The sequence below is a fragment of the Lepidochelys kempii genome, chromosome 19 (assembly GCF_965140285.1).
Source record: "Lepidochelys kempii isolate rLepKem1 chromosome 19, rLepKem1.hap1, whole genome shotgun sequence".
Taxonomy (NCBI): Eukaryota; Metazoa; Chordata; order Testudines; family Cheloniidae; genus Lepidochelys; species Lepidochelys kempii.
Genome location: NC_136398.1, coordinates 8,287,961 through 8,306,874, shown reverse-complemented (window position 1 = coordinate 8,306,874; position 18,914 = coordinate 8,287,961). Strand labels below are relative to the sequence as shown.

Below are 18,914 nucleotides of genomic sequence, written 5' to 3'. Positions count from 1 at the left end.
AAAAATTGCTAGAGGCCTGGCACTTAATTGCTTGAGCCTCAGCACCTCTTTCATTACAAATTAAGCACTGATCATACATTTCTCCTCCAAGAATACTATTTGCTGTTGTAGGCTGCAGTTCCCTTGCTGCTTACCCATCTCTGAGCGAAGAGTCAAAGCTTCAATACCACCCCTAACTACCCAAGAAGGGGGTGCTAGACAGAGGTGGGATCTGTGCCCGTCTCTAGGGGCTGATGGTGTTTTACTTGTGGTGTTTCTGGCTGAAATGAACTTGATATGTATGTTTTATTCTGGTAAAGGAGATCAAGAAAGGCACACTGGTTAAAGGGGAAATAGTGAGCTGCCTTTGCTCAGCGCTCTCCATGCACACTGAGACATACCTTAGAGAGTTTACACTTGGAGAAAAAGGCAGGGGAGTATTAATGTGGGTCTTTAATGTTCACAGCCTTCAGGGGATGGGGAGACTGAGATCAAGCACCAGAAGCAGGAGAAGAGATCACGTGATGGATAAATGGCAACAATGCCTTTCACCATTATGGGTCACTCCCTGTTTCAGATCAGATAATGACTAGAGACAGCAGCAAGCTGCAGGGTTCAGAACCAGATCTGGACTTCAGTGTATTATCATAGAATCATGGAAGATTAGGGTTGGAAGACATTTTAGGAGGTCCTCTAGTCCAACCCCCTGCTCAAAGCAGGACCAACACCATTGGTTCAGGCGAGACTTGAGTAGCAATTGAAAGTTGTTACCATCCGACAGTTGTTCGTCAGTCTGTGTGAAATGAGTTGATGGTCTCAGTCCCGTTCTCAGTGGACATATGTCCACATCACAATTGCTTTTGTCTCCCTTTGTATGGAGAATCGTAGACCCAGATACAGAAGCAGATTTGCTTCCCTCTGCAGATTTGGGAGGAGAACGTAGGCTAAGAATTTGCTGCATGTGGCAGGGATCCGATTTCTTTATTTGAGGGGAGTTTGTGGCCTGATTTGCAGAGGTGCTAAGTCTCATGGTAACGGAGTAACGGAAAAAATCAACCTTTTATGTGAAAACACCCAGGGAAATGGCAACAAATGTTATGTATCTAACCTGCCACGGAGGGCAGTGGTTTAGAAAGTTTGGGCTCTGGGGCTGCCACTGTGATGTTAGAGAGGCAAGATGGGTGAGGTAATATCTCTTATTGGACCAACTTCTGTGGGTGAAAGAGATAAGCTTTTGAGCTACATGGAGCTCTTCTTCAGGCTGTTTGTACACACCCAGCCAGCAGCAGTACTCTGGCAAGCTTTAGCAAAACTTCAGTGATTTGGGATTTAGTCTCACATAAAGTCAGCACCGCTGATCTTACTGTCAGTGAAAGCAGATATGTGGTCTAGCAAGTAGAACAATGCAGCTGGGTGCTCTTCGTTCACAGGAATCCCTGGGTTGAACGCTCTCGCCTGTGTAATGCAGAGGTCACATGAGATGATCCAATCATCGCTCTGACCTTAAAATCTATTAACTGCAAAATCGGATGACAAGACTTCTCACCCTTTTCTCCCATGGTGCAAAGTTCCAAGCAGAGTTTCATGTTAAAGCTGTGTTATAAATGACAGGTTTCAGAGTAGCAGCCGTGTTAGTCTGTATTCGCAAAAAGAAAAGGAGTACTTGTGGCATCTTAGAGACTCACCAATTTATTTGAGCGTGAGCTTTCGTGAGCTACAGCTCACTTCATCGGATGCATAACATTTGTGTTATGAATGACACTCGTTCCAGTTCTGCCTCACTGGAGCTCACAGACCCCCACAAACTTGGAGAGGCTGGACTCCAACCCCATATCTGAGCTTTACAGCTTGGTCCCCCTCTCTCTGAAGAAAAACAAATTCCAAGAGGCAGGTTCCGTCCCTCTACAAATTAAGACAGACAAGCAAGGCCTTCAAATAATAATCTCAAAGCACCTTGGGTGATGGAACGCTCTTGAGGACGAAGTCAAGCACCCACACCATAGTCCTTACATAGGTCATCATGAGTTATAGCAAGCCCCTGTCAACATGGGTTTGTAAGTAACATGAGTTCTGAAGGGAGGAAAATATGAGGGCAGTTTTACAGTCTTCATCCACAGAGCTCCTTGATGGATGGGGCTGTGTGATTAGACACAAGCAGTGTTAATTGATAGGTGGGTTTTGCTTAATTAACTGGTTGGACTTCTACAGCTTGCCCAGGTGAGGTGGGAGGGATACATACACAAGCTTTTCTATGAATTTGTGGCGCACTCGGAGCATTCATCAGGGCTTATATCCTACTGGGATGGGTGCTAGAGAAAAATCTGAGGTAGAGTACTAGAGAATAATAGAGGATCAAGGCCAGGGACTGCATAGACATCAGGTATGGTATTTTCCTAATATATGTTTGGCCTTCAGGACATCACAACCAGGTTATGGTGCACAGGGCTTTACTACTGTATTTGATGAGTGTCTGTAATTAATTTAAAGTGGTTGTAAGTTGCGCCCCAGGCTCATTTGAGATGGTTTGTGCTTGGGAGAAAAGCTTTGCACCTAAACCAAACTCCAAGGAGAAATGAAAGGGGAAACCAAGTATTTCGGATTTTTAAATTGGCTTTAAAGAGTACCAAGGTCCCACCCCAGAATGGGGCCGAGAGGTTGGCCCCCACCAGTTCATAGCGCAGCTCTGTTACACATTCAGGGAATGCTTTGAGGGTGATCTCATTGATCAGCCATTTGCTTGGGCCAAAGCTCTAGTGGTGGTAGCAGCTAGATGTCGGGGGGGTGGCTGTTTTGCTCTGCCTCAGGTGAAACCCAGATTTATGTAGTAGGCCAGGATAGGCCTAGGCAATACTTAAGCCCCAGGATTTCACTCTGTTATGAACAGTAAGATACTGAGCAATTGATAATACAAACCCCAGAAATATCCAAGCAGGAATCCATCTGCTAACTAGGAAGTTACTGTACCTTAGAGTCCGGGAGCAGATAGCTTGCAGGGAGTGGGGGCTTTTCCACGGCTACGCACACACAGTCGCTGTGCCTGGGAACTCTTCCAAGCCAAACAGAGTGTGCAGCAGTGCCAACTCTCATGGCTCTATTGAAAGTCTCGTGATACTTGGTTTGTTCTTAAAGCCCCAGCTCCTGGATGCATAGGATTAGGTGAGACGCTCAGCCTTTTAAAAAGAAGTCTCTGTCCCTTGTGGTTGTAGAGAAAAGCCTGAAACTGTGACCTGAAGGTGCCCAAAAGGCTCAAAGACAAGAAGGCAAAGAACAAGAGCCCTGAATGAAGATTAAATCTCATGATTTTTTTTTGAGGGGGCTAAACCCATGATTTTTGGGGGGAACGTTATGTAACAAGCAGCCACATCTACAGTAGGATGGTTGTTCATGGGTTGGCTGTAGTGGTCACTTGGAACTTCACAGCTGTAATAAGGGATACAGCTCGGCTCCAAAAGCCCAGGCCCCTATTGCTTGAGCTACAGGAAAATCTTCATAGCTAGCCAATGATATAGGGGCTATGACACACAGTTGATCACTTCAGATTCCATTCCATAGAGGGCAGTGCTGCACATCAGCCAGCCAATTCTAATGCAAGCAACAGGTATAGAGCTCACTAACAAGTGAGGTGGGTGGTTTTGGAGTAAGGGAAGCAGCCACAGGGTGTTTCCAATGTAACTAGCTGCCTTGTTGGCAGAGGTTACGTAATCATGACACCAGCTTTGCCTTTTAAAGTAACAGAGGCAAAGCTGCCAGACCAGAAAAGCCAGCCCCAGATGGGAAATACCAGCAAGGGCTTTCAGGCAGGCAGTTCCTTATCAGAAAACAGGCACTTGGCTCCCCTTCAAAAAGTAGGGAACTTTTCACTCCTTGTGCACCTTTGTACAACACAGTGTGTGAGTGGACTCCCATTCCCTCTTGTGCGCGCACAGCCTCATGTGCTCCGACGGGAATGAAGGCAGGCTGGTAGCTCCTTCCTGGCCGCGTGGCTTATGCTCCCGAAGACAGGAAATTACTTCCCTTCAGAGGTGACTCACCTGGGCTTGGGAAAAATCCCCATCTTACCATCCCAGCTCACAGAGTCATTCATGAAGGAGCCTCTGATCTTTTGGGCTGTCTGTTCCCTGATGGGTAAGTACTGGCTTTCATTTCCTTTTGACCAGGGGAACCACGGTCTTCAGTGGTTTTACTGGTGCAGGGGCTGGCTCCCCCAGCAGGGGTGGCTGTTATGTGGCTGCCCTGAAATGAGACCTAAAGCAGGGGTTCTCACCTTTTTCTTTCTGAGGCCTCCACCAACATGCTATAAAAACTCCACAGCCCACCTGTGCCATAAGAACTGGTTTTCTGCACATAAAAGCCTGGGCTGGTTTTAGGGGGTAACAAGCAGGGCAGTTGCCTGAGGCCCCACACCACAGGGGCCCTGGCAAAGCTACATTGCTCAGGCATCAGATTCAACCCCAGGTGGTGGGACTTAGGGTCCTGGGCTTCAGTCCTAGGAGATGGGGCTTCGTCTTTCTGCCCTGGGTCCCAGCAAGCCTAACACTGGCCCTGCTTGGTAGCCCCTCTGAAACCCGCTCGCAGCTCCCCACGGGGCCCCAGGGCCCTGGTTGAGAACCACTGACCTAGAGAGTTTGCTTCTGCTTGGGTTAGTTTTTAAGGTCTCTGCCGGCATTGCTCCAATCTTAGTTGTTTTTGTAGCGCTGCTGTACGGATTAGCAAGGGAAGGACTAGGAGGCCTGATCCAAAGCCTTTCTAAATCACTGAAAGGCGCCCATTGACTTCAATGGGCTTTGGATCAGGCCCTCTCGGAATTAGCAGACCTTGGGGATGGAGGAAGGTGCAATAGGAAACTGGCGGGGGAAGGGAGGTAGAGGGATCATTGGGGTCGGATCATTGGCTGGGTTTCTGCAGGAGGCAGCCCCATAGCTGAGGCCAGTTACCGTCAGCAAATATACCAGGCGAAGAGCTGAGCTTAATGACTAAGGAGCCGCGTCACCCCCTTCAACAGTGGGATCCTCAGGAGAGGGGTCAGGGTGGAGAAGGGTTCAGGTCTCTCTGCACCATGGATCCCCGAGATCTGTTTGAAATGTGCCCCCGAATCCATGGCAGATGGAGCCATCCGCATGCAAAGCCCCTTTTTCCCCCATGTTCTGTTGGGACCCCTCCTGCCAGTGGCTGGGTTCCCCTGGGAATGCTAAGTAGCGGCCACAGAGGGGACAGTGGGACCTATGGCATCTCCCAATTAGGTTAACTCGCTCCGGTGTCTGTGCAGGAATCCAGCAGGTTCTCCGGTACCACGCACCATGGCCAGGCCTCTGCCCCCCTCTCTCCTGCTCTCCCAAGCCCTGCAGAGCCCCTTCCAGGACACATCTGAGCAAAAGGGACTTCTGTGGGGAGCAAGCAGGCTGGGTGTGTGTGGAGATAGCACACAGATGGCATTCGCTCCCGCTCCCACGTGGGAAGAGGAAGACTCAGAGCCACATGCTGACCCCCAGGGGACGCTCTGGGACAGTAGGGCAAGAGAAAAGGCAGCAGCAACCCTTTTATGCTGAGCAGTGCCAGGAGCAGCATCTTTCCAAGGCTGGCTATGTGAGCACAGGGGCCGCAGAGTCAGCCCTCAGGCCTGGTTCCAGGAGCCCACAGAGGGCATTTCACCCTCGGGCATACTTAGGGACACATCCTGCCCTCTTTCTGCCCCCACCACTGCCCACATTACTATCCATGTGCACTGCCCTTGTGCCCAGAGGACAGCTGTGCTGGGCCATGCACAGACAGAGACAGGCGCGGCCCCGCCCCGAACAGCTCTCACTCAGAACAGGGACGTCCATCAGGGCAGAATCTGGCTAGCCCGTTTACTTATCGCATGGTACCAGTATGTTTCCTTGTCGCTTCGGCTGCACCTAGTGACTTCTGAAAATGTAGGTCACTGGCTCCAGAGGGACTGCTGGGGCATGCTGTGTAAACACAGCCTCTTTGAGGGTTAGATGCTAAACACAAGAGCCTGGATCAGTTCCCTCGGCTGCATTCCAGACCAGCAGGTAGCACAAATATGTCGCGGGAAAACTTTGCTTTGTGTATTTACATTAGTAAGTGCTCTGAAGGGAGCCCAAAGCCTGAGCGCTGGTCAGTGGCTCACATCAGCGTCTTGCTGGGCTGATTGCCAGGCAGAGCTAGCTCTTTAGACCACATAGAGAAAGGTCAAGTGATTTCCCTGCTCCCCAGAGCCAAGCTCCTGGGCTGAGCCTGATTAAGCCAGATGTCATGTAGCTGGGGAGTTGTCTTCACCCTGATGCTCCCAGGCCAGAGTCCACTGTCAGGCCCTTCACAATTCCTCTGAGTATTGCTCACTGTACAGTCATCCTGAACCCAACCCAACTAGCTGGCAGACTTCTCTCGGCAGGAGAGGTTCATTGCACTCATTCATCCAGGGTTCAGCTAGGTCAGCCAGGAAGTGACACCCCAGACTTTAGCATAATGCTCCTCACTGCCCAGGGAAGAGGCAGAGAGGAAAGCGAGAGGGACAGGAGGTATGGATTGTACCTGGCAAGCTGCCTTTGTTACCCAGAGCAGGGGAATCCTCAGGTGGTATCAAGCCACTAGAGTGGCACTTATTGTATTTATTGCAGTAGCATCTAGGGGCCCCCCAACCAAAGGAACAGGGCCCCATTGTGCTAGGCACTGTACAGACACATGGCAGAAAGATGGTCCTCGCCCCAAGAGCTTAGTCTCCACCCACCCTCCCCATGGCCAGCGTGGGCATGTCCCAGGGAAAGGACATGTCCCAGGGAAAGGAAGTGTGGCCAGCACCCCTTTACATCTAGCTGATTCAGGACTGCCTGAATGACCCTTTGAACTGATGGTGTAAATCGGAGCAGCTTTCAGGGAACCAGCCAGAGGCCTGGACAGCTCGAGGTCTACAGGCATGCAGAGATGGTGTAAAGGCACTGTTGCCCCTCACTACGCCCCACGAGCTGTGCTGAATGCTTGGGGGGTCCAGCTCAGGATCTGACCTGTCGCATGTTGCTTGTTGTGCTAAGTGCACTACTGCAGAATCGCAGGCTGTCTCCAGCAATACTGGCCTCAACCCCAGCCCCAGCCTAAGCTCAGTCCAGATCCAAACACCAGGTCCTCAGCCCCTCTCCAGGTGACTGTAATGGGCATACTCTGTAGTCCTTGATCACTACCATGGAGCTAGCTAGCACCCCCGCAGCTGGCTGAGTGTTGTGGCAAAGCTGGAAACCCTGGCGTTATGATTTGGAAGGTGCCTTTCAATGCTAGCTGCCTCATTCCTCTAGGCTGTTCGATCGCAGAGAGGTCACCGCTTCTGAAACATGCAGCCTTTAGTTCTACAAACTTTGAGAACATCTTCAAGTGGGAAAGCGAAGCAGAGACTCCCCCAGGCACGGTGTATGAAGTCCAGTACAAACGGTATGTGGGCTTTGCCTTCTCCTTGGGGCCCTGCTTGAATGGGTGTCGAGTTCCTGGATTTCAGGGAGAAAAGGGCTGGATCAGGAAAGCAGGTTTAGCTGCCAGTGGCTGCTTCTTTGACTGCCAGGGAAATGACACTGCTTGGAACTGAGCTCAAGGGTCTCGGAGTTAATCTCAGCTGGAGAGTGATTGTCAGTTAAGAAGGAATGAATGGAAACTGAAAGCTCTCCGGCCCAGTGGATAAGGACCCTGGGCTAGCGGTTGGGGTTCTAATCCCTGCTCTGCTACTGACCTACTGTGGGACTGTAGGCTGTTCTGTGCCTCAGTTTCCCTATCTGTGAAATACTGCCCATCCTTTGGTAAAGTGATTTGAGCTAAACAGATGAGCAAGACTATAGAAGAGCTTCAAATGATTGTTCCAGAACCAGTGATGGGTGGAAAACTTTTGGCAAAAACAAAAACAAATGAAAAACAAACTCAGTTCTATGATTATTATTGTTGGTTCATTTTCCAGCCATTTCTAAGCAGCACATATTTTCTGCCCTGCAGAGCCCAGCCTCCGCTCTGTGGGGAGGGAGAGGTTGGGGTTATTTCTTGGTACAGTCATGGGCATTTGAGAGCTGGCTTAGAAACAGGCCACATAACATTTCCCAGACTGTGCCCAGGGGGACTTCAGATAATTGGCCATTAGAATTTTCTTGCAATCCTCCAGCTGGGCCAGAGTGCGGTGGGGTCTTCTTCTAGGAGAGCTCACAGTTCTGTCACTCTCTAACCCCAGCCCTGCCATCCCTGCCCAAGCCTGCTGTGTGTCAGCAACAGTGATCACGCTGGATTAGCAGTTAGTCAAGAGCCCCAAGAGAAAATGCAGTTTATACAAGGAGGCTCCTGTGTGGATCATCTGGTCCTACAGGCCATGAGGTCCCGGGCTGCATCTGTGGTGGTACATGAGACACATGCAAGACCCAATTATGCAACCCTGTTCTTTTCCTGACCTACACTTACTCATGTGAGCTGCAATGGGACTATAGCTGGGTAAATGCTGCTAAGCATAAAGGCTGCAGTATCAGGCCCAGGGTGAATCCAGCCACTAGCTGGGAGCCCCTGTCCATTGAACATGTCTGCTGTAGGGTCCTGATCACCCAGGGCTTGATCATTGAACTCAGCAAGTCTTTCCATTCGCTTCATTGGGTTTTGGATGGGTTCTCAGCTGGCAAATTTTACAGCGAATTTACACACAATGATTCAGTGGCAGAGTTGGTGATGGAACCCACACCCTCCCCATGCTTTTACCAACGGGCAACACTTTCTCCAAGCAAGACACAGACAGATTCCATAATCAGGCAGGCGCCAGGAGCAGCAGATGAAAGAGTGCAGCCAGCTCATTAACCATTCAGCTCCCAGATGTGTGTTAATTATACTAATTAATGAAAAAGGCTGACTTCAACCCCTGTGCTCTGATGGGTAACTGCTCTAGCTGCCAAGCTACAGGGAGCTTCTGACAGTGCTTATTTTGTGCCAGGGCTTGGCAGGGCTGAGCCCCGGCACATCTAGCCTGGGCAGTTCATAGCCCTGGCACCTCTGGTCTTGCCGCATCAGTTATGAAAGTAAAAAAATTGCTTGATCCCCAGCACTTCTTTCATTACAAATTAAGCACTGGCATCTGGGGTCAGCTTCTCCTTACAGTTCCCCTGAGAGGAGGAGAAACAATCTATGCAAGGAGCCTCTTCCAGCAGAGATAAGAACAGCCCATTCCCAGTAGCTCACTCTGCTGCCTGGATTACCATCACCTGGTGGTGGCACAGCTCCTGCCTATGGGCCATGTGGATCCCAGATTAGCTGGGGTCCTGGGTAGGATACACACATACAGTGAGACTGGCTGCTGCGTGGAAGGCTCCATGTATAAGAAAATTCTCCTCTTGGGTCCTGGTTACCAGCCGGCAAACACAGCAGTGGATTACTGAACCCCTTCCAGAAAAGGCAGAGAGGGCATGTGCTCCTTATATACCTGCCTTATGATCCAAAGCTCAGAATTGGAGTTTCCTCTAGTAAACAGGGTCAAAATGTTCCATGTTGGGTGTCGACATGCACCCAAATCCATATCTAGGAACCTAAATACAGAAAGTAGCTGGGTTCCCACAGGTACTCATTGCACGGTAGAGGGGTGCAAAGCCCTTCTTGAAATCAGGCCTCTGTAAGCGTCCAGATAAAGGATATAAGTATCTAACGTTAGGCACCCAGCTCTGCAAATGTCACCTTTAATCTGTTCAAGGTCTTTGTCAGCTGCAGTGAATATGAGTTGTGTGTACTTCCTGGCCCCTTTGTGACACTGATTCTGTTGTTCATGTAAACAAGCCCCTTTTTTGTAAAGAGATAGGACAAAAAGTTACCCACTCTCTGAAGAAACTCTTATCAGTGGCTGAAAGAAAAGAATCTTTAAACGACCCAGTAATTGTATGTCCCAAATCTGTATATTGAGTCATTTATAGAGGGCTAGAAATCACTTTGGGTCTGGGAGCTATAAGACCTGGGTTCTATTCTGGGATTGACTGCTGATTTTGGGTAAGTCACTTCCCTGCTTTGTGCCTCAGTTTCCCCATCTGTAAAATGGAGGTGTGTAAAATGAAACTTCACAAGAGCATTCTGAGGCTTAATTCACTCATATTTGCAAAATGCTCTGAGACCCTGCTCTGAAAAGCATACGAGAAGCAGAAAATAGTGGCATTGGTGTTAGTCATTACTTTGATATTGCAGATCTCAAATATTTAGGGAGCACGCATACGGGTGTGTCTATGAGTGTGTAAAATATATTCTAGCAATCCAACGGGGCAGACTGAGAATAGTCACTTTGTCTTCTCTTAGGTACGGGGACGAAGACTGGCTTCAGAAAAGTGAATGCCAGAACATCACGCAGCCCTTCTGTAACCTCACTCACGAGACGGAAAACTTCAGAGAGCGCTACTATGCTCGAGTGAGGGCTGTAATCCAGAACTGCTGCTCCTCTGACTGGGTCCCTTCACAGAGATTCTACCCCAGAGAAGACAGTAAGGGACATGGCTGGAGTCTGTTAACACCACACCTGAATACTGTGGGCTCAGTCCTGTTCTCATTGATGTCTACTGCGACATGTCCATTGGCTTCAGTGTTGCAGGACAAAGCCCACTATGGGAAGGGGCTTGTGGGTGTTCCCCCTCTGAAAGAGACTGTGATGCCAGACAGGAAGGAGTTCGACTAGGGGGCTTTGGGCTCCTGCTGACATTTTGTGTTCAGAGTGGGTTGGAGGTGGAGGAGGGCTCCTGACCTCCCCTGGAAAGCCAGATATCTCTGAAGGAGCAACTGCCCATGTTAGTGCACTTGTGGGCTCTATTAAGGGATAGCGAGACTCAGCGGGACACTAACAGGGGTATGATGGGAGCCTGTGAGCAGCCACGGACCTAGTCATGGAAGCTGTGAGATTGGAGCTGTGATATTGTGAGCTGTGAGATTGGAGCTGTGATAATCTGTCAGCTTTATGGATATGTAACATAATCCCACCTCCAAATTATCTCTGCCACTGATTGACAGTGTGGCCTTGGACAAGTCCCATAACTTCTTTCTGCCTAATTTTTCCCTCTCTGTAAAATGGGGGTAATATTTACCATGCCTACTTCACAGGGGCATTGTGAGACTTAGGGTATACCTATATCTAAATTCTACAGTGGTGCTTCCATCAACCTAGGTGTATCTATACCGGGGCTTAGGTTGGCTAAACTATATCTCTCAGAGGTGTGAATTTTTCACATCCCTGAGTGATGTAGCTAGGTCGACCTAGGTTTTAGGTATAGGCCTCAGTGTTTCCAAAGCTCTTTAACATCCTTGTATGAAACACGCTATCAAACTGCCATGTAGTATCCCTAACTATTAGAAATTCACCTTTCTTTGGGGTGCATCTCAAGGTGGGATTATTGTGCCCCACGGCCATTCTCTACAGTTTGATTTTTAAGGCTATGTGACCCTGAGGTGCTACAGGTGGTTGCTTTTAACTCACAGCTGATCAAACGTTTTGCCTCCACCTGCAATCTTGTTTGATTTCTTTTGACACTTGCCCTTCAGTTTATTTGAGAATTTAGCATTCACAGTGACTCTTCCACAGCCTGCGATAAGGAATGATTGATGCCACATTTTATAAAGCTCCATAAAAGTTTAATAACTCTAGGCTGTTGGGCATATCGGGCTGAAGGGCACTGTACAATGTCAGAAGCAATAATTATACTCGCTAAACAGATGCTCTAGTAATTTATCATCTTTCGTCTAGTTAAATGACATTGCCCACTCTCCATCTTCTTAGCTACTATTGGAAAGCCGGAGGTGAAATACGTTCCTAGCATTAGATCCATAAAGTTTTTCATCCAACCCCCCTACACTCCTCTAAGAGATGAGGATGGCTCCCAGCTAACTGTGGAAGACATCTACAGCAGATTTGGTACCATCGATTACCACATGACGCTATTCAGCCAAAAGACGCACCAAGAGGTAACACACCTCCACAGATCCACTAACCGTTGGCTTTTGTAAAACCCAGCCTTTTTTGTCTGAATAAAATGTGGGGCAGGGCAGGGCAGGGCAGGGCAGGCATACAAGTGAATTCATGCTAGATGGGATTTCTGAAGAACCTGAATTCTGTAAGAATTCTGAAGAAGAGAATTTTCAGTATCTTTGATATTCAGAGAAGCCCAATCCTACAACTGACTAGAAACTGACCAGACTCAAATGGGAACGTGACCTATTTGGGAGGGTTGGTTGGAAAATGGATTTTCAATCTGTCCCATGAAAAATTTCAAGATTTTGAAACTTTTTTCATTCTGAATGGGGTCAAAAAACCAACAATTTCAAATTTTTTCACGAAACATTCATTGTGGGTCAGCTGAAATATTTTGTTTCAATTTTAGCTCTCTTTTTATATATACATTTCAAAATGAGAAGTTGTTTAAAAATGAAAAATCAAAACTCTTTGTTCCAAAAATGTCAAAACTGGCTCTTTTGACACTTTTGAAAGTTTTTCCTCAATGTTTTCCTAAAAAAATTTTATCAACATCAATGTGATTTTGTGGAAAATATCAGTTTTGTCAAAATATCATTTTGCAATGGAAATATGTTGCAGTGAAAATTATCCAACCAGCTGTACTATCTTCATTGTCTCAGGGAAGTGAAATACAAAAAGGAAACAACCTAATGGTGGAAAACTAATTAGATGTTTTGCTAATCTTGGGGGTTATTAGTAAGAGTCAGGTGAGGATTTTATTTGTAAATGCAAACTTTTTGTTTTTTTTTTAATTGGAGTTGAAGTAATTAAATAATTTAACCTCTTTAAAATACAAATCTCTGCTTTGGGTTTTTTTTGTTTTGTTTTGTTTTAACAGTGGGAAAAGAATGAGAACAACAAAGAATTTGAAGTTTCTGACTTGAACCCAGACACTGAATATAATGTCACAATATATCTCAAGCACTTAGAAAAAAGAAGCCAGCCTCGTGTGTTTTCCATTAGTACGTTACCAGGTGAGCCTGCTAAATCTGCACGTCTGAATTAGAGGCCCGTGTAGTTGGAAATAGGAGAGGACGTGGGTGGTGGGTGAAGCCAGCACTGGCCCTGCCCCTTCCACCCAAGGCTCCACCCCTCCGCCCGCTGAAGCTCTGAGCACTCCTCCCCCTTCTCCCTCTCCTCTCCCCGCTGTGGCCAGAGGAGTCCCGTCCCAGCCACGCTGGCTGACCTGACCCCCAAGCCACCCAGGGCTGCTGGCTGGCCCGAGCCACCCCTGGCCGCCCCAGCCCCTGGCTGCTGGCCTGAGCCCTGAGCTCCAGGCCATCAGCTGGAGCTGAGGCCCCACTGGCTTTGGGAGACAGGGGGAGTGAGGGCAGGGCCTTGGGGCAGAGCGTGGGTGGGGCCTTCAATACCTGCTGCCCATGGGAAGGGAGGTGTCCATGTGACACTCTGTTAAGAGGTGGGTCCATTCCATGAAAAGGTTTGAGAACCACTACATCAGGGAGTACAGTCCAGAAGCATGTTATTCCTCTATTTGAAGTTTCCACTACCCCAAGGCCTTTGTGCAATCAGATACAGCTAACCATGGGGTCCTGGGCATGTTCTGCCTAGGAGAGTCAGTTTGCAATTACACTCAGAGTTATAAGAAGGAGTGGGATCAATTTATTCTCACCAGTCCATTAGGAATGGGGAAAAAAGTGACGATCTCAAGCAGCAATAAGGAGCATGGTGGAAAACAGCTGTTGTGCTTAACGGCACCGTTAAGGCCTAAGAACTGAATGCTGGAGGATGGATTAGATGATCCAGCACATTATTTCCAATCCTATTCTGTGAGGCTAAATTGCATTTTTTTTCCCCACTGAACAGATAACACCTGGCTCCTATACTGTGTTGGGGGAATTACATTTGCTACAGGATCGCTGTTTGCTGTGGTATGTTATGCGATCTATAAATACATCAAACAACGCACAGCACGGCCGAAGTCTTTGGTAAGTGTCCTTAAGTCATTACAGAAAATGTTTAATATGCATGGGAGAATGTGAATCCATTTGAATAGGATCACAGAATTATAGCAATGTAGAGCTGGAAGAGACCTTGACAAGTCAAGTCCAACCCCCAGTGCTTGAGGCAGGACCAAGTAAACCTAGATCATCCCTGATAGGTGTTTGTCTAACCTGTTCTTAAAACCCTTCAATGATGGAGATTCCACAAACTCACTTGGAAGCCTATTCCAGAGCTTAACTACCTGTAGAGTTAGAAAGCTTTTCTTCATATCTAACCTAAATCTCCTTTGCTGCAGATTTAAGCCCATTACTTCTTGTCTTGCCTTCAGTGGACATGGAGAACAGTTGATCACCGTGCTCTCTGTAACAGGCCTTAACATATTTTAAGACTGTTATCAGGTCCTCCCTCTATCTTCTTTTCTCAAGACTAAATATGCCCAGGTTTTTTTTTTTAACCTTTCCTGATAGGTCAGATTTTCCAAACCTTTTATTATTTTTGTTGCTCTCCTCTGGACTCTCTCCAGTTTGTCCACATTTTTCCTAAAGTGTGGCGCTCAGAACTGGGTACAGTATTCCAGCTGAGGTCTCACCAGTCCTGAGTTGAATGGGACAGTTACCTTCAGTGTCTTCCATACAACATTCCTGTTAATACGCCTCAGAATATTAGTCCTTTTTGCAACTGCATCACATTGTTGAGTCAGATTGAATTTGTGATCCTCTCGAACCCCCAGATCCTTCTCAGCAGAACCACTACCTAGCCATTCCCCATTTTGTAACTGTCCATTTAATTTTACCTTCCTCAATGTGGTACTTTGCACTATCCAAGTTATTAATGAAAATATTTTAACAATACTGGACCCAGATTGACACTCTCCGCTGTCCCAGTTTGACAGCACACCATGTATGACTCCTTTGAGTACCATCTTCCAACTAGTTATGCACCTACAGTATAGTAATTTCATCTAGACTGCATTTCCCTAATTTGCTTATGAGACTGTCATGTGGGACTGTATCAAAAGCCTCACTAAAATCAAGATATATCACAGCTTTCCCCCATCCACTAGGCCAGTAACCCTGTCAACGAAGGAAATTAGACTGGTTTGGCATGATTTGTTCTTAACAAATCCATGCTGGCTATTCTAACACTATTATCATCCAGGTACTTACAAATTGATTGATTGATAATTTGTTCCAGTATCTTTCTAGGTACTGAAGTTAGGCTGACTGATGTATAATTCACCTGGTCCTCTTTGTTCCCTTTTTTAAAGAGAGGTACTGTGTTTGTCCTTCTCCATTCTTCTGGGACCTCGCCCATCCTCCGGGAGTTCTCAAAGATAATTGCTAGCAGTTCTAAGATTGTTTCAACTTGTTCCTTAAATATCCAAGGATGAATTTCATTAGATCCTATTGACTAGAATACATCCAACTTATCTAAATATTCTTTAACCTGTTCTTTACCTAATTTGGCTTGTGTTCCTTCTGCCTTGTTAGTATTAATTGTGTTGAGTTATCTGGGCACCATTAATTTTATAGTAAAGCATGAAGCAAAATAGGCATTAAACACCTCAGCCTTCTTGATGTCATCAGTTATTAGCTCTCCTTCCTCGCTAAATAGAGGACCTACATTTCCCTTCATCTTTTTCTTGTGCCTAATGTATTTAAAGACCCGCTTCTTATTGCCTTTTATGTCCCTTGGTAGGGTGTAATTCATTTTGTGCCTTAGCCGTTCTGATTTTGTCCCTACATGCTTGTGCTCTTCTTTTGTAACTCCTCCTTAGCTATTCATCCATGTTTCCACTTTTTGTAGGATTCCTTTTTTGATTTTCAGGTCATTAAAGAGCTCCTGATGGATCCATACTGGCCTCTTACTATTTTTCCTGTCTTTCCTTTTCATCAGGATAGCCTGTAGTTGTGCCTTTAATATTATCTCCTTGAGAAACTGCCAGCTGTCCTGAACTCCTTTTCCCCTTAGGTATTGTTTAAAGTTTGCTTTGAAGTCCCATTGTCCTTGTTCTGCTGCTCTGTCTCTCCTGTCCTTAGAGTCATGAAATCTATCATTTCATGATTCCTTTCACCCACATCGCCTTCCACCTTCAGATGTTCTATCAATTCCTCCCTCTTGGTCAGAATCAAGTCTAATGTAGCTGTCCTTCTGGTTACTTCCTCCATTTTCCGAAATGAAAAGTTCTCCCCTGTACAGTCCAAGACCTTTTTAGAAATGTTGTGTTTTGCCATATTACTTTTTCAGCAGATGTCTGGGTAGTTAAAGTCCCCCATGACTACCAGGTCTTGTGTTTTGGATAGTTCTGTTATTTGTCCTAGAAATGCCTCATCCACCTCCTCTTCCTGATTTGGTGGTCTAGAGTAGACACCTACCATGACATCACCCCTATTGTTTTACCCCTTTTGTCTTTACCCAGAGACTTTCAACTGATCCAGACCTTCTGGACCTCAGAACGAGTGCATATATTCTTGATGTATCTCCTCCCTTTTTATCCTGCCTTCCCTTCCCCAACAACATACACCCCTCTACACCAATATTCCAGCCATGAGACTTATCCCACCAAAAATAGAATTGGCAGATAACTGTCCAGAAGAGGTAATTGTGTGAGGTATGTGTAGCTCTCCTTTGGAAATGCAGCCTGGCCATTCTAGCTCAGCAAAGATTGTTAAGGCGAGTTTCAGAGTACGGCAACACAGGTGATGTCAGATCTGAAGACTCTGTTAAGAAAGTTAAGGAAGCTGGGTTTATTCTCCTTGGAGAAGGGCTGACTTTGAGGTGATGATCTGCTGGACGGTTTCAAAATTGTGAACCCCAAAAGCAACACTTTTATTATTCTTTACAGTCTAAGTTTTCAAAAGTGACTAGTGATTCTGGGTGCCTCCATTCTTGGGTGCCCAACTGGCAATAACTTAGAGGGACTTGATTTTTAGAAGATGGATGCTCAGCACTTTCTTAAAATCAGACCTCCATTAAGGCACGTCAAGTATGGCGGATTGCAAGCTCCTATGCAGAGTTTCCCAAAGGGATTTTGCAATAATATAAAATAAACTTTGAAAACTCACAGCTTCATTGCTACTAACGTTTGTCTTTCTACCACGACAGGACTTCAGAGGGATTTCAGCCTTCCAGCCCCTCATGCTGACAGTGGAGCATATTATAAGCCCCATTAATGATTTATCCAAACCTGTTCTGTACACCCCAGATGTACAGTTAATGCCGATTAACATGCTGCAGCAGACGTCTTTATTCCCTTTGCCAATAACTGCCTATCAACAACAGGCCAATGTGTTGGCATTTCAGCCCATCATTCAGCCAGTCAACCAAGCAAATGGTTTTCCTTCTGCATACACTCCTCAAATAGCCCAGGAAAATCTACCATGCACGCTGAACAAGAAACCTCTGGCCTTGACATATGGAGTGTGCATCGAAAGCCCAAGATGCATCAACAGGAGGAATTCTCAGTCAGACCAGATGCTGCAGGATGTTTCTCCTGAAAGGTTTGTCATTGGCAAACTTAAAACCAAGACACCAGGGGACAGGTACTGTGATGAGAACTACAAGGAGCAGAGGCCGAAGCTGGTAGAGAGAGAATTATGGGAAAGCAGTGACACTGACATGACAGGAGTGGCGTTCTCCATGGGGCCAATGCAGCAGTTGATGCTCCAGACAGACTGTGAGGAAGCTAAGCTGCACATGCCCCAGCAGTCACTGTCTCTGCTGCAGGAAGGTGGAAACTACAGACGGCAGATGGCAGGGTTGCTGCCATTGCTGTCCTTGCTGACAGTTGACACAAACTCTGTCTCAGAGGATGGGCATTCTCCGTCATCCTCCTCCCCCTTACTAAAGTCAGTCTGTACCTGTGATGACCTCCCCGGGGAATGCAGCACAGGCCAGTTGATGTCATTAGATTCATTGTCATATCCTGAAAACAAACTGAAGCCTCCGGACTTTCAAACAACAGATGTGTTATCGGCAGCAAGGGAGCCAGGCTGCCTAGAACTAAACACCTTTGCACCCCATGCCTCTGGCTCCATCCAGGACAATGACATGCTTTTGACTATGTTGTTCAGAGACTTGGATTTAAAGGTACAGTGAGAGCATGGCCAGGATGAAAACACACTGATGTATTACCACAGCATTGAATGATTTTTAAGGGCTGGATTCTGCCAACCTTTACTCACATTAAAGAGTGCCCTACTGGGCAAGCGTCCTCACTGAAATAAATGGAACTACTCGCTGAGTAAGGTACTAATCAACATGCATAAGAGTGTTAGAATCTGGCCCTACATTGTCACAGGCATGAGTGCCTTTACTAACTGCACTGCTTCCAGAAAAGCTATGTTATCTTTGCACTTTAATAATACCTAGCTCTTTGATTCTTGGATGTTGTCAAATTGATTACACCTAAAAGTTGGCCTATTTTAAAACTAGAGAGGGAGCCCAAGCTCACCTGCCAGATTCAACCCCCATAAAATTTGGGTCAGTTTGGGGCAGGACCCAGATTTCGTAGCTGACGCCTGTTTCTTTTCACCAAAATCTCAGATCTAAACTTTGGGGAAGTTCAGCTCCGGATGAAGTCACAGCAAGAAACAAATCTCATTTGGAGAGGATCTCATGAATGGTCATTTCCCAGATGGTAATAGTATTTTTAAGCAGATTTTGTTTAAAGCAAGAAGACTACAGGCTGGGCCTGGAGTCTCATTGTGCATTTGTTGGTTGTGCATCACTGGTCAGCCGGACTCTATCAGAGATTCTGAATAAAGCTGATTGCAAACTGTCTCTCCTGTCAATGTCACCAGAAAAAAAGGGTTAGTTCAAGTTACACTCTTTTCCCTTTGGCTTTTGGCTAAGACAAACTGTAATATCCACTGAATACCTGACTCCTCCTCCTCCCCTGGGCTTATAGGAGGAATAACGGATGTGTCTTTTCCATTTTTAATATCTCTGTCTTAAATGAGGAATGAATAAGGGCGACTAATAAAGAGATGAA

At 46.7% G+C, this 18,914-nt stretch overlaps 1 protein-coding gene across 2 annotated transcripts; it reads left to right on the top strand.

Annotated features, from left to right (window-relative positions):
* The first annotated feature begins 3,735 nt into the window (after positions 1 to 3,735).
* IL22RA1 (interleukin 22 receptor subunit alpha 1) lies at positions 3,736 to 18,914 on the top strand. 2 transcript variants are annotated; one of them, XM_073317840.2, is made up of 8 exons: positions 3,736 to 4,104; positions 7,269 to 7,401; positions 10,261 to 10,442; positions 11,726 to 11,910; positions 12,798 to 12,933; positions 13,784 to 13,905; positions 17,027 to 18,010; positions 18,467 to 18,914. In XM_073317840.2, the coding sequence occupies exons 1-8, from the start codon at positions 3,966 to 3,968 to the stop codon at positions 18,470 to 18,472; spliced, it is 1,887 nt and encodes a 628-aa protein (XP_073173941.2). In that variant the 5' UTR covers positions 3,736 to 3,965; the 3' UTR covers positions 18,473 to 18,914. The 2 variants fall into 2 exon arrangements, with proteins under 2 accessions (XP_073173941.2, XP_073173940.2); XM_073317839.2 differs by having other exon boundaries at positions 17,027 to 18,914.